The sequence below is a fragment of the Gymnoscopelus microlampas genome (genome assembly GCF_963454915.1).
Source record: "Gymnoscopelus microlampas genome assembly, chromosome: 16".
Taxonomy (NCBI): domain Eukaryota; kingdom Metazoa; phylum Chordata; class Actinopteri; order Myctophiformes; family Myctophidae; genus Gymnoscopelus; species Gymnoscopelus microlampas.
Window position 1 is genome coordinate 38,715,641 of NC_139953.1, and position 16,268 is coordinate 38,731,908.

The 16,268-nt window shown below is 41.6% G+C and overlaps 1 protein-coding gene across 4 annotated transcripts in view; it reads right to left on the reverse strand.

The window, feature by feature from the left end:
* The window catches only part of ezrb (ezrin b), a 71,923-nt gene that overhangs the window by 21,790 nt on the left and 33,865 nt on the right, over positions 1-16,268 (reverse strand). For all 4 annotated transcript variants that reach the window (XR_014602642.1, XM_084083296.1, XM_084083297.1 and 1 more), the window contains 4 exons: positions 10,948-11,070; positions 9,730-9,881; positions 8,834-8,917; positions 8,081-8,227 (listed from right to left, as the gene is read on the reverse strand). Coding sequence is in view for 3 of the 4 variants with exons in the window: in XM_084083296.1 (XP_083939422.1) it covers positions 8,081-8,227; positions 8,834-8,917; positions 9,730-9,881; positions 10,948-11,070 (506 nt within the window). In the remaining variant the exon portion in view is untranslated. The remainder of the gene's footprint in view (positions 1-8,080; positions 8,228-8,833; positions 8,918-9,729; positions 9,882-10,947; positions 11,071-16,268) is intronic.

Below are 16,268 nucleotides of genomic sequence, written 5' to 3' on the forward strand. Positions count from 1 at the left end.
AAATGACCATTTAGGATAACATGTCTGTGTATAAGAGGTGTCCAAGATGACACCTCAGGAGGCTTCTGCCCCCGGACAGGCTATCCAATTTCCAATTGTCTATACTTTTACTTCTACTCCACTACATCTCAGAGGCAAATATTGTACTTTTACTCCACTACAATTGTTTGAAAACTTTAGTTACTAGTTACTTTGCAGATATAAATTATTACATTATAACACACACATTAACCACTTTAGCCCTATTTTATACCTAGGATATTTGAAAATAGCAGATCTACAAGCTCACAACGCGTCGCATCGCGACGCGTTGTGAGCTTGTAGATCTGCTATTTTCAAACATTTAGTACTTTTACTTCTGGTACTTAAAGTACATTTTGATACCAATACTTTTGTACTTTTACTCAAGTAATGTTTTAATTCTGGACTTTTACTTGTAACAGAGTACTTCTACATTGCTGTATTGATACTTTTACTTAAGTAAAACATTTGAGTACTTTTTTCCACCACTGCTCCCAGGCTATGCTGCCGTTTCTCTGCTCAAATCTTTCTTCACCCTGTGTGGAATATTAATATCTTCCCATAATAGTACAGTACTTGAGTAAATGTAATGCGTTACTTTCCGCCCACTGCCAGCTGACACACATGCTGTAAACGCAGTCGCTAGGCGAGCCGTCTGGCTGCCTCTTGCCTCGCGGCCCTAATCCTTATAACTGCCTGAACTGGAATTTCAATCAATTACTGACCCTGACACATGCTGATGAACCGAGAGCTGAAGAATGTGGAAGTTATCTTAGCAATTTGGCTATTTTTTTTCTGTTGTTGCCTTTGAGCCTGATGGTGTGGGCGGCCAGAGGCTTGTGTTTGCAATTAGTGGTCGGAATCCGTGCGGTTCGTGCACAAAGTCTCAGAAGGTTTCGGTGGTGTGGTTGTCGTCGGGCAGTGGCGGACAAAGTTACTCAACCGCAGCACTTGAGTCACAGTATAGATACTCCTGGTCAAATATTGCTCAACTGTACGTGAAAGTTGCCCTGTCGAATTTTAACTTGAGTTGAAGTACCGGAGTACCTGCTATTAACAACCCATTAAGACCTGGAACTGTGTCATTTTTAGATTTGAGCTGAGAAAGCATTATTTTACACTTTGGGCTATTCAAAAATAGCAGATCTACAAGCTCATAGCGCGGCACCGAGTGCCGCGCTATGAGCTTGTAGATCTGCTATTTTTGAAAATTTGTGAAAATGTGTGCAAATCTTTGAAATATTATTTATATACAGGTATATATTTTTAAAGCGAACATTTTTAACTCAAATCTTTGCTTCTGGGGGTCCCTGGAACAAAATATTTTGATGGGGGTCCGCGGCCAAATACATATAATTTTGGGGGGTCCTTGACATGAAAAAGATTGAAGATTGAGCACCACTGATATAGTTTTTCAGAAAACTGTTGAGATTTAGGAGACATGTAGAATCGGCTTCAGGTCTTAATGGGTTAAAAAAAAAAAACGTACAAGTAAAAAAAAAGTACATTTTCTTCTGCATCCCCCCCCCCCCAAATCTAAATATATACATTATATATATTTTTTGCATTGTGAAAATAGCAGATCTACACGCTCACATCCGGTCACTTTGCGAGGTGGTGTGAGCTTGTAGATCTGCCATTTTCTCTACTTTACGAAATAATGTCAAAAGTACAATATTTGTCTGAAATGTAGTGGAGGTTAAGTCATAAGCGTACAAAGACAAAAAAACAACAACACTCCAGTAAAGTACAGATACTCAAAAGATGGACTTTTAAGTGCAGTATTCAAGTACATGTACTTTGTTACTGTCCACCATTGGTCGTGGGCGAGGGATGAAGGCACAACTGGCCGGTCATTAGTATCGTCTTCAGACGTCTGTGATTAAAATTACTGACGTCTTCACTGAAACTTTCAAGTCACTTTAGCAGCTGCTGCTACCAGCAATAAAAAAAAGAGTTCAGTTGAGACTTCATATTCTGTTCAAACCTGGCTCAATAATAAACGTTATACAGCGCAGACGGTCCAAATAAGGCCTCGAAAGTAATGGCTCGAGATGTGCCGCCACGTGTGGATTTGTAACAATTTATTATTCGTTATTAAACCCGCCATTAAAAATGGTTTAAATCCTACGTCTGAAAGACAAAACAGATTCCGTCTCAAAGCTCAGCTGTGTGTGTGTGTGTGTGTGTGTGTGTGTGTGTGTGTGTGTGTGTGTGTGTGTGTGCGCGTGTGTGCATTACTTTATTTATGAGGGCTAAATGTGAAGTATAAATGTTAAGAATTTGAGGCATAGACATTGTGACAACTTTCCTGGTAAAATGTTGATGTCCTCACAAATATTGTAATACAAATGTGTGTGTGTGTGTGTGTGTGTGTGTGTGTGTGTGTGTGTGTGTGTGTGTGTGTGTGTGTGTGTGTGTGTGTGTGTGTGTGTGTGTGTGTGTGTGTGTGTGTGCATGCTTGTATTACTATACTTAGTTATGAGGGCTAAAAGTGAAGTATAGTAGAATTTGAGGCATAGACATTGTGACAACTTTCCTGGTTAAATGTTGATGTCCTCACAAATATTGTAATACAAACGTGTGTGTGTGTGTGCGTGTGTGTGTGTGTGTGTGTGTGTGTGTGTGTGTGTGTGTGTGTGTGTGTGTGTGTGTGTGTGTGTGTGTGTGTGTGTGTGTGTGTGTGTGTGTGTGTGTGTGTGTGTGTGTGTGTGTGTGTGCGCGTGCGTGTGTGCTCGTATTACTATACTTAGTTATGAGGGCTAAATTTGAAGTATAGTAGAATAGACATTGACAATACAATACAATATGTGTGTGTGTGTGTGTGTGTGTGTGTGTGTGTGTGTGTGTGTGTGTGTGTGTGTGTGTGTGTGTGTGTGTGTGTGTGTGTGTGCGTGTGTGTTTGTGTGTGACACGCGCTTGCTTTTGCGTGTGTGTTTGACCCAGGCGGTTGCTAAGAGGGAAAACCTGGCATGTCGCTCAAACCCAATCTCTCCTAGCGGGAACGGAACGGAGCGGCCGCTGGCTGCAAAGACAGTCAGTGGAACACGGCGGAGGAGAGCGAGGGGTTAAACAGGCTGAGTTCCTCTGGCCTTGCCTCCTCCTCTCGACGAGGGCCTTGTTGTGTTGGCAAGCGCTGCCGCGTTGCCGGGCTCTCATTGGCCGGGCCCCGCTGTGGTGGAGGTTAGCCCTCACATTCTTAAGTGCCGCACAGCTTGAAAAACCAGTCGTGGTAGCCATGGTTACCGTAGAGGGCACCGCGGAGGAGAGGCATTCTCTCTCTTTACTGATCCCAGGGAATTAATTATGAGACAGACAGACAGACAGACGGACGCGGATTGAGGAGGGCAGATTTGCACACAGACGGGAAGCCTTATGCTCAATCTATGCTCGTATTAAAAGGTGCCCGTGCGAAATCTGACAAGCTCACGGTTCGTCACATTGCCATCTGCTATTAAGCATGATAATTCCTCTAAAATAAATAAATCTGCAGTGGTGGAAAAAGTACTCATATTCTTTACTTAAGTAAAAGTACCAATACTGCAATGTAGAAATACTCTGTTACGAGTAAAAGTCCAGAATTCAAAATTTTTCTTGAGTAAAAGTACAAAAGTATTGCCAGCAAAATGTACGTAAAGTACCAAAAGTAAAAGTACTAAAATATTTGAAAATAGCCGATCTAAAAGCTTGTAGATCTGCTATTTTCAAATAGCCTACAGTAGGTATAACATAGGGCTGAAGTGGTTAATGTATTTTTTATGATGTAATAATTTATATCTGAAAAGTAACTAAAGTTTTCAAATAATTGTAGTGGAGTAAAAGTACAATATTTGCCTCTGAGATGTAGTGGAGTAGAAGCAAAAGTATTGAAAATTAGAAATACTCCAGTTAAGTACAAATACCTCAAAATTGTACTTAAGTACAGTACTTAAGTAAAAATGACTTAGTTACTTTCCACCTGGAACCAACTCCCAGAAAATGGCAGGTCTGCTACAGAACTCTCAGTTCTTTTAAATCAAAGATGAAGACCTTTCTTTTTGCCACAGCCTTTTTACTGAGTTTTTTCTTCTTCCTCACTGTAATTGTATTCAACTTTTTCTGTTTTTATTTGTATTTATTTTTTTAGTTTTTATTGCACTCTCTTGATACTCTGTCTTAATTGTTCATCTTTTATGTAAAGCACTTTGAACTGCCTTGTTGTTGAAATGTGCTACACACACACACACACACACACACACACACACACACACACACACACACACACACACACACACACACACACAGTACAAATAAACCTGCCTTGCCTGTTGCCTTCAAGACTTACAGTCAAGCCAAACAAGACACAAAACAGTTTTACATAATCCCTATGAGAAACTCATTATCTGGACTTCCATAGAAAAGCTGCCTCTGCCAGCAGCAGAAGACAGAAATCACACCGGTTTAAAAAAAAGGTCCAAAAGGGAGCCCACTCCAGTTACATCTCAGCCATCTGCGGCCGAAGTGCACAGTGGATCCACGTCCTCATTAACCCAGTAAGACCTGGAACGCATCTGTGTCATTTTAAGATTTATTTGGCTATTCAAAAATAGCAGATCTACAAGCTCATAGCTACGAGCTTGTAGATCAGCAATCTTTTTGAAAAATCATGAAAATGTGTGCAAATCTTTGAATGTACATGTTTTTTAAAGCGAACATTCGTAACTCAAATCTCTGCTTCTGGGGGATTCTACAAATGTCTTCTAAATCCTAACAGTTTTCTGAAACACTTATGTAGCTACAATATCAGTGGTTCTCACACTTTTTCATGTCAAGGACCACCCAAAATTATACATTTTTGTCCATGGACCCACTTCTCAAAATATTTTGTACCAGGGACCCCCCAGAAGCAAAGATTTGAGTAACAAATGTTCGCTTTAAAAATATATATATTCAAAGATTTGAACACATTTTCAAGATTTTTCAAAAATAGCAGATCTACAAGCTCGTATGGCGGCACTCGGTGCCGCCATACGAGCTTGTAGATCTGCTATTTTTGAATAGCCCAAAGAAATAAAAAAAATCAAACCCTGTGTGAAGACAGTGGTGCCTTTGATGAGCCCCGTATTGATGTTGTCATCAATGTTTGTTAATTAGACATATACATACATACATACATACATACATACATACATACATACATACATACGGACGGACACACGGACAAAGTCAGATATAGGAGTGGTTGGCACCACTCAAAAATGACACACAGATGCGTTCCCGGTCTTAATGGGTTAAGCGAGCACACCACTGAGTGGACGCATTCATCTAAAAGCCTCCCAGCCAGAAGCAGCTGCAGCAGAGCTCCATGCTCCTTTTCAGTGGAACTTGGCCTGGCCACGGGGCTCACACGCTGCGGCTCCTTCTACAGAGCTGGGACAGAGAGCAGGGAGCAACGGCCCCCGGTTGTCAACAACAAAAGCTGGCGAGCGCGGCCAGCGGGAGAAGAAGAGTGGTGGTGGGTGTGCGACTGGCAGAGAGCTGGCCGCTCGCTCGCAAGGTCAATGACTGCAAGGTCCGTCCAGCTGGGTTGAGTCTCAGAGTTACAGACCCTGTAAGGCACCATTTATTTTGGACCACATGGTGGTTTACCCAGAACCTACGTAGACTAACAGTTGGCCATGTACTGTATGTGTGTTGAAGTGTCCCTGAGCAAGACACTTAAAGGGATAGTTCACCCACAAAATGACTTTTTTTTTCCTATCGATTAGTCACCCCATGACTTGCATTCATGGATATTTTTTTGTTTCTATTTTATTTTTATTATTTTTCCCAAGCCAATAATTTGATGACTGACAGCGGTTCTGGTAGGAGACAAAGAGTCTCCTTTGTATCTCCTACCGGATCCGCTGGTCACCAAATTATTGGCTTAGAAATGCGGCAAAAACAAAACAATATCCGTTCATTCAAGTCTCCATGGGGTGATTAATCGATATGAAAAAGTATTTTTTTGGGTGAACTATCCCTTTAACCTCAAAATGCTCCACTCCTGTGTTCTCATCTTGACTATCTGAGCAGCTACAGTATCAGCTGGGTGAAGCTGAAACTGAATTTCCCGTAGAGAGGAGGGCAAACCTATGACATGATTTACCGGACACCAGTAACACCATCACCCAGACCAGGAAACAAACATTCCAGAATCCAGTCTGATACAGTATAAATGACTTTTTAAATGGCTGTCGGCCAGCCAAAGTGCATCAGCAAAGTGAACAGACTAATGTGTCCTAGCCTAAGACGCCCAGCATTTGCCGTCTAGTGATGGGATTTGTCACCCGGCCACAGACTTAAACCCACGAAACATAGTTGAACCTTGAACATTCTGGAGCTCAGTAACAAACCTCTCATCACTGAGTAACCAGGGATTCAATTAACAACAACAACCAAAAAAATCTCACCACTGAAAAAAAAGTATTGTTAGGCCGTCCCAATCTGTGATTCGTATAAACAGCGTGGAAGGAGCGGGTCACTCTAGAGCAGTGGTTCTCAAACTTTTTCATGTCAAGGACCCCCAAAATGATATGTATTTGGCCGCGGACCCCCATCTAAAAATATTTTGTTACAGGGACCCCCAGAAGCAAAGAGTTACAAATGTTCGCTTAAAATATATATATATATTCAAAGATTTGCACACATTTTCACGATTTTTCAAAAATAGCAGATCTACAAGCTCATAGCGCGGCACTCGGTGCCGCGCTATGAGCTTGTATATCTGCTATTTTTGAATAGACAAAGTATAAAAGGTCATAATTATTCTGATGCTATATTTACACATTTTGCTGGGTACCCCCTGGAACACCCTCAAGTAGCCCTGGGGGTCCCCGGACCCCACTTTGAGAACCAATGCTCTAGAGCTATGTTTCCTAAACTTTTAGCACAACGTGTAGAATGATGACGTTTAGGTATTATCGTTCTAAACCTGCTGTTCCTGCTGTTCCACATATAGCCAACCATTTGAAGAAATCACAGGTTGAGGGTTTATGGAAGATGCTTCCGAAACATGTATTCTAGTGCTAGTTTGACCAATTCAAATACTCTTTTAATCTTAAAATAACTATCTATTGTTACTGTAGGGCTCGACTTTACCAGCCAGTGGGTTAGGGGTTACGCATGATTTATAAAACTTGTTTGTGAGCCGTGTCGCGCACCGAAAATAGCAGCTCTACAAGCTCTACAAACGTGTGTCACACAGCTATTTTCGGTGCGTGACACCAGCGTGCAACCAAGTGCACAGTCAGTACAGGTCAGACTCATCTGAGGTGGTATAAAAAGATAGGTATTGACCTGCTGACTTCCTGTCATGTAATGTAATCAGCTGGGAGTCAGTCAGTGAGTAGTCTCGCGTAGCCAGACAACTATTCCACAGTCTCCCAATGCTATATACATATAAAGTCTGGAACTACACAATATCCCGAAAAGCCGAGAACGGAACCTGTCCGCCATTTCCGTTCACGAAAACGTATTTAAAAATGATTCTATTTTACAATTTCCATTTCTGATAAGCAGCAAGCTATACAGGCTTCGATTGTTTTTGATTATATTAGGACTTTTTTTTTCTTTTCTTTTTTTTGGGGCTTTTATGCTTTTATTGATAGGATAGGATAGGATAGTAGGCTGACAGGAAATGAAGAGAGAGATGACATGCAGCAAAGGCCGTCGGGCTCGGAACTCAAACCCGCGACACGCTGTCAGGCTACTTTAGAGCCTATAGGTGCCTGGAAGAGCTACGCCAGCGGTCCAGGACATTTTTAGGACAAATGTGTAAAGACGAAACGGAAGCGGGGGCGGAGGAGGCGTCGCATCATCCGCTTCATCCTCTGAACATTTTCAGACTGTATGACGGAAATATTTGAAAACTGTGTGAGGCAACAGTCTGGCCATGCGACACTAGTCAGTGATCAACTTGAGCCATGTGATCCGACCAGACCAGTTCACTCACAACGTGTGCCACTGGTCCGGTTACTTACTGCCGGGGGGGGGGGGGCAGAAATGTGACACGTGACACCCAGGTAGATGTGTTTCTTACTTGTCTTCCTTCTCGTAGATGTTGAGGCCCAGGGCGTCCACCCCCAGCCACAGCTCCGTTCCCTTCTTGTTCTTGATGTCAAAGTAGTTGACTCCGTACATCTCCAGGTCCTGGGCTATCTTCAGGTACTCCAGCATAGCGTCCTCCCTGCAAAGTGATATGGAGAGCTATAGGTCAACAAGTGCATACTCAAATGTACTTACTGTATTGTCTTTGTTGGGTGGAATTAAACTTGTCCAAAACTTTTCAGGATTCAAAAATAGCAAAAGTAGCAGATCTACAAGCTCGAAACGCGGCGCAAAGCGATGCGTTTTGAGCTTGTAGATCTGCTACTTTTGCTGCTTTTCTGTGACGCTGTAGTATAATCAAGTAAGGCATTAATTTACAAAAAAACACAAAAGTTCAAATATGGAGATAGAGGGTTTCTGCCCGACAGTAATGATAGTGTTTTTTCAATATATATATATATTTTGTGGGCCTTTTTCTGGCTTTATTTATAGTTTGTAGCAAAGACCGTCGGGAGTGGGACTCGAACCCGCGGTGCGCTGTCAGGCTACTTATGAGCCTATAGGTGCCCGGACCGCAAGGCAGGCGGCCCGGGCCTTCAATACATATTTAAAAATGAACTGATACTGGTATAAGGTACTTTGAAACTTATCACAATATCAAGAAAATATGATAATATTCAACGTTATCACACATGGCCTGAAGCCACGTGTGATAAGCCTGGGTAAGTTTCCGCCAAGCACTCACTTGAGCATCCCACGGTGTTCCTCGTGCCAGACCTGGATCCTCTCCTCCCACTGCTCTCTGGACAGCTTGTGCTGCTCCAGGACACTACGCACAACACAACCACACAACACATCACAATGTCAGGTAAAAAACAGTACAGTATATTCACATAAAACAATATCTGGCTCTGGTAAAAACAACCAGTAAAAAGCTGTTGTTGTTCTTGTGCAATTTACAATTTTATCCAGAGAGACTTACAAGTCACTAGTCAACAAACAGCAAGGTAAATATACCTACTGTAAGTAGAGTGCAGAGAGAACAATGAAGTGCTTTGAAAGGATCCCTGGCTAATACGCCTTAATACATTATAATTGCCCTCTATAACGAAAATTAAAAACACCTTAAATATTCTAATTATTTCTTTCAGAAATCTTTCACTCAATAGGGACAACTCGCGTCGCAAGTTGATGATGTCATTTGTCCATGTGTGGTCCAGCCTATGGAATGTCTGCAATGCATGTGCTAAATAAAAGTTTTTTTTATTGCTTTGATGCTCATGTTAACCTTAGGAAGTATGAAAAGTTTTTTAAAATTTTGCTTTGATGCTCATATTAACCTTAGGAAGTATGAAGTTGTTTTTTGTATTAGTTTTGTATTCGTTTTTATTCCTAGACCACACATGGACACATGACATCATCAACTTGCGACGGGAGCGGCCCCTATTGAGTGACAGACAAACCATTTCTAAAATAAATAAAATGTTTTAAGGTGTTTTTAATTTCAAATTTTAGTTATAGAGAAAAAAAAAAAACACACACACACACACGTATAAACACACATACATTTGGGGGGTCCTTGACACACAAAACGTTTTGAGAACCACTGATCTAAAAGAACATGGAACATGTATGGCTCACCGCTGGGGCAGCAGTTTGTCGGAGGTGAGGTATCCGGGCCGGTGGACCTCCTTGGAGAAGTCCCCGAACTTGGCCTGCACGGAGTAGGAGGCGAGCAGCACGGCGGTCTCCGGCGGACAGTACACCTCGTCGCTGAGGATGCCCTCCTTCACCTGCAGCGGTGTTGATTTTGACAGCAAATTTAGTGATTTAGTTTCAGTCATAGTCTTTGGAATAAAATTCCATTTAGTTTTATAGTCCATGAGCCAGAGTCCATGTTCATAGGGTCAATACGAGCAAATAAATATATGATAACCTTTCCACAGGAGTAGCTTTTTCATGGTTATCACACATTTTGTTATTTTCCCCATACGTACATGACAGGTGAAAAAATGACAAAAATTTAAAAAGAGTTATCATAATGAAACTTCCTGAGTTGATTACTTACATGAAGACAATGATTTATCGTATTACAAGTTTTCTGAAATTGTATATTTAAATATGCAAATTAGGCATTAGGAAAACATGCCCAAACTTTCCAGAATCAACATTGGAACATTGGACAAAGCCAGAGTCAACATACTTATTTAATTTTGTTAAGATGTTGGAGTCAAAGGTTTTTAACAAGGGAATATTCAATATCTGGCTCAATTTTGGGGCTCTGGCTCATGGACTAAATGCGTATGGGGAAAATAACAAAATATGTGATAACCATGAAAAAGCTATCATATATTTATTTACTCGTATTGACCCTATGATCAATTTAATATAGGTTTGGTTTTGCCCACTCTTTCGATAATGAAATCTTGTCTGGCTCATGGACTATTAGTTGTATTTTAGTCATCTGAAATGTTTTAGTTTTTGTCTACTTTTAGTCGACTAAACTGTTGGGCCTTGATGGCGTCGTAATGGCTGATTTTACACTTGGTTGCATGCTGAAAATAGCAGATCTACAAGCTCACAACGCGTCGCGCTGCGACGCGTAGTGAGCTTGTAGATCTGCTATTTTCAGAGCGCAACACCCGAGCGCAACCAAACATAAAATTACTTGTCTTTTAGTTCTACTGGATCTCTTCTCCCACCCTAACATTTTAGTCTAGTTTTTATTTGTTGACAAAATTGTCAGTATATTTAGTCTTAATTTTCATCATAGCTTAGTTTTTATTTTGTTTGTCAGTGAAAAAAGGTAGTCGACCATCATTTTTTGTCATAGTTTGAGTCGACTAAATCAACACTGACCTGCAGGAAGAACAGCTTCTGGGTGATGTCCTGGATCAGCTCCTCCGACACGTCCTCGGGGAAGAACTTGGCGCGGAACTTGAACTGCAAGGGGTTCTCCTTCTTCACGTCCTGGGAGGACACCTATAGGCACGGAGGGAGACACGAGTTATACGGGGCGTGACGTCACTAAACGTCACTCTGACGAGAGTGACGTCTTCTAAATCCTAACAGTTTTCTGAAAACCGTATGTTGCTATAATATCAGTGGTTCTCAATCTTTTTCATGTCAAGACCCCCAAAATTATATGTATTTGGACACGGACCCCAATCTCAAAATATTTTGTTCCAGGGACCCCCAGAAGCAAAGATTTGAGTTACAAATGTTCGCTTTAAAATATATATATATTCAAAGATTTGCAAAAAAAATCATGATTTTTTTTTAATAGCCCAAAGTATAAAATAATGGTTAACAAACTATACTATAAAAACTGGTCAAACATTGTGCCAATATTTCAAATAATAAGAAAGAATAAGAAAGAGGCAAACATGTGCTAATAGCTGATCCACAAGCGCTTGTAGATCGACTATTTTCACAATATTTATCTGTTTAACCGAGTCAAACTAAATCTAATGCCTCAACTCTTACAAGACTAAGTACTTGTCAGGGTGGGGGGGGGGGGGGGGTCCCAGTTCAAATATGTTCCTTTTGAGGGGGGGGGGGTCACAGCCTGAAAAGGTTGAGAACCACTGGAATAGAGTATGATATGAATTACACAATAAAACATGATGTTCTACCAAGTTTAGTAGTCGTCCTTCAATAGTGTCTGATAAAAGCAGTGATCACGGCGTCACAAGTCTATTCATATGCTTACTTAGATGAGAGTGAATACAGAGCGAGTACAAACAAAAGGTTAAGTACACATCAACGCTAATGTATAAGAAAATACAATTAGATGTAGTCTGTAGTTTGAACTTTTAAAGAGACGTTAAACTGCCTGAGTAATATGATCCTGAGTAATATGATTCAGACAGTACATAAGACATGAACAAGAAGTATGGATTTTCCTTGTCGTGACTGCAGTAGAATGAGGAAACAAAAGCCATTAAGGTAGTAAAACCTTGCTATCGATACGCTTGCCGGCTTGCGTGTAAATGGCCACCAAACAATTACCAGATGAAAAGGCCTCAATGACATGTTACAGTGTGTGGGTCTAGAGAACATATGTTAATATAAACATAATCTTCCCACAACTTAATCCGTTCAATCCGGAAACGCATCCGTGTCATTTTAGATTTCTTTTCTCAAAAATAGCAGATATACAAGCTCATAGCGCGGCACCGAGTGCCCTGCAATGAGCTTGTAGATCTGCTATTTTTGTTATTATTATAAATCGTGAAAATGTGTGCAAATCTTTAAATATATATATAAATCTTTAACTCAAATATTTGCTTCTGGAGGGGGTCTCTGGAACAAAATATTTTCAGATGGGGGTCCGTGGCCAAATACATATAATTTTGGGTGGCCCTTGACATGAAAAAGTTTGAGAACCACTGATATTATAGCAACATAAGTTGCTATAATAAAAAATAAAAAAATAAAACAAGGCCTGATTTAGCAGACAAATGTTCACTTTAAAATGTACAACTTACAGTTATGTTTGGCAGTTCTATGAGTGTATTTCCATCTGGTATCTATAATTTGCCTATGGGAGGGCGGTGGTACAGCTGAGAAACCCTGTGCTAAGTAAGTGTTTACACAATGTGTGTCCTCCTCAAATTTCAAAACAGGAACCAAGCGGTCTTGACAGAAGTTCAGAAGTGAACAGGGGCTGTATTGTAACTGTAGTGGTTCTCAACCTTTTCTGCCCGTGACACCCCAAAAGAATCATATTTGAACTGGGGACACTTGTAATTGTAGGAGGAATTGACTCGGTTCCACAGATAAATATTGTGAAAATAGCCGATCTACAAGCTCACAACACCTTGCAACGTAGTTCGGACAGTTTTTACAGTATAGTTTGTTGATTACTTTTGATGCAGTAACGATCTTTTTCATTTCTTTTTTTTTGTATTAAAAGGGTCTTGAAGGTCCTTATATTGTCACTTTACTCTCATCTGGGGAGTGGGGACCCCCCCAAAATCACGCCGGGACCCCCCTGGGGATCCCGAACCACAGGTTGAGAACCCCTGCTGTACAGGGCTGGGAATACTCTGCTCTGAGCCTGGTGGAGCCATTGTGTTGAAGCGCCGTGTCAGCACACAATGTACAGTCTGCTGACCGTGGCCAGCGAAGCACATTATTCCCTAATTGTGGTTATGATTCCAAAGTGCAAAGAGGCATACTTTTATATATATATATTTCTCTCTGGTTATGGAAGAGAGGTGTGAAGATTCATATGATTGTGTCAGGCGATCAAAATTGTCATAATGACCACAGATGGTCATCTGCAAGGCCAGAGAAGGCCAGGTGTATGGTTAATAAGAGTTTTAGTGCAACGCAAACTGGCTTAAAGGTGGTCTAAGTCAGTGGTTCTCAACCTTTTCAGGCCGCCGCAACCCCCCAAAATAATCATATTTGAACTGGGGACCCCCCCATTTAGTTTGACTCCGTTCCACAGATAAATATTGTGAAAAAAGCAGATCTACAGGCGTTGTGAGCTTGTAGATCGGCTATTTACTAATACTAATACTTTATTAACAGTTTGCAAAGAGGGAAGTACAGTTCAACACAAGGTCTGTTAAGAGGATTTTAAACTCAAGAAAGCACTACGGCTTGTTTCCATTGGGGTCCTTTGTACTCAATTCATAAAGATAAAAAAAAGAGTTGTCCTGGCAGCGGCGGGATTCGAACCCGCGCCTCCGGAGAGACTGGAGCCTTAATCCAGCGCCTTAGACCGCTCGGCCACGCTACCATGTGTCTTATCTCGTCTCTCTGTCTGTCTCTGAACAGCTAATCTCAGGCACTAACAACACCCTAAGGAGTTGTGCTTGTGTGACTCCCTGCTAGGGTATATACATCCTAAAATCCTCGGCGTTTCATTTATCCGTCTGTAACTCTAATGTACAAAATAATGTAACCAACTGGACCCGTAAGGACGGGTCCAATTTGGTTACATTTGCACCCTCTCAGAGTTGAATCAACACAGGAGGATTTTACAGTGTAGTATACCAGTGGTTCTCAACCTTTTCAGGCCATGACACCCCAAAATAATCATATTTGAACCGGGGACCCTGACAAGCACTTGGATAGGAGTTGTGAAAATAGCAGATCTACAAGCTCACAACGCCTCGCAACGCGAGGCGTTGTGAGCTTGTAGATCAGCTATGTTCAACATTTTTGCCCTTTTCTTATTTTTATAGTTTTTACACTACAGTTTGTTGATAACGTTTGATGCAGTAATGGTCTTTTTTCATTTCTTTTTTTTTTAGGTATTAAAAAGGTCTTAAAGGTCCTTAAATTGTGACTTCACTGTCATCTGGGGACCCCCCAAAAAATCATGTGGAGAGAAGACCCCCCTTGGGGGTCCCGAACCCACAGGTTTGAGAACCACTGTAGCATAGATACGAGCACCTTGGGGCTATAGTGGTGAATGGAGACACAATCTGTGTTTGCTTAGGGATAACAGTCGAGGAAAGCTGGAGGCCGTTTTACGATGGTTCACAAAGAGTTCACCCCGCTGCACACAGCTGATTACAGAAGCCAGTCCAGCCCGCCAGGTCCGCTGCAGATACCGACCCGGACGACGGCTAAAAACAATCGCCCTCCGTGCGCGGAGGAGGGAAGCGGAGCGCGGTGACCGCAACCCCATCGATGTAGAATAATAACGTGCATAACATAGTGGCTTACTGATTGACTAAAGTGAAAGGCAAACAGTTAGAACAGTGATTTTTTTTTGGGCCCTTCCCTTTGAAAGAATGCAGTCTTTCACTATGCTTTCGGTATTTGTCTCGATTTGAATGGTATTTCAAAAGTTGTCACAATGTGACTGCGTGCGTGAGGACTTTTGAGGTGAGGAGTGATACGGGCCATGTCGCAAGACTCAGTCGCAACTGTTCATGGTGTTGATGTTACTGTGATATATTCTCACATACAGTACACACAAGGACCAGGGAAACTAGGTAACTTTTAGCCTATTTTTTTAAGTAAATAAATATTTTAGCCCTCATTTCCGTCTACCAGCCACTATATTATTGTGCTGGTGTGTTTCCTTGCAGAAAGACACATCCCTCTGTATTGTCACTCTGGCTGTATTTTGCTCGTCCGGAGCTCTTAATTGATCCCTTTGAACTTCAAAGGGGTTGTGCACTGAGTTGATTGATTGGGCCATAAAAGTGTCTAACTCTTTCTGCGCTCGTTAGTGCTCTCTCCAATCAATTAACGCATCAAAGTCAGCCATCACTTTGATACCTCTTCTCTTAATCAGTTTTCAACTGATTATGAACCAGGGACCACCAACCTGACTAAGAATCAACCTGGGGACCACTGTTGGGAGGGGATATGGGCGTGGAGTGGGGGGAAAAAAAGCTCAAAATGAAATAATGCTTGATTAAATTAATTGCACGATACAATACTAAGCACAATTAATTAAATCATGCCCCTAACAGTTATTTAACTGAAACATGCTAGTGGTCCAGAGCTCAAAAAAGGTTGAGAAGCACTGATCTATTCCTATCCCACGATTAGGAATCGATCAGTTCACTTCAACTTCAATATTCAACTCATTATAACTGATATACTGATTGTAACTTATGAGCAGACACATGTGATTATATGGGCACATGGCCTAATAATGATGACTCAACCAGTCAATCCGGTACACTTCCCCTTCTTGAGATTCCAACTCCCTTTTCTGGGGAATTTCTTTACCTCACGACTTCCCAGTAACTGACAACATCATAGGTCACCAGATAATTTAGTGTGCTGTTTCTCAACTAGTCTTCACTTTCCTACATAACTAAATGCATAGCCAGGGACCACGTGCACTACCTTCATGGACCACCAGTTTAAAAAAAAAGGAGGACTTTAGAGGACTCCTATGTTCACTTTTTGGGGTGTGTGTGTGTGTGTGTGTGTGTGTGTGTGTGTGTGTGTGTGTGTGTGTCGTGTGTGTGTGTGTGTGTGTGTGTGTGTGTGTGTGTGTGTGTGTGTGTGTGTGTGTGTGTGTGTGTGTGTGTGTGTGTGTGTGTGTGTGTGTGTGTGTGTGTGTGTGTGTGTGTGTGTGTGTGTGTGTGCGTGCACGCGCGCGTGCACGTGCACGTGTGTGTGTGTGTGTGTTTGTTTAGTTTCGACTCCCTCCTGTTGTAACTGAGTTCTTGTTGTCCTAGTCTAGTCTTCTTTGT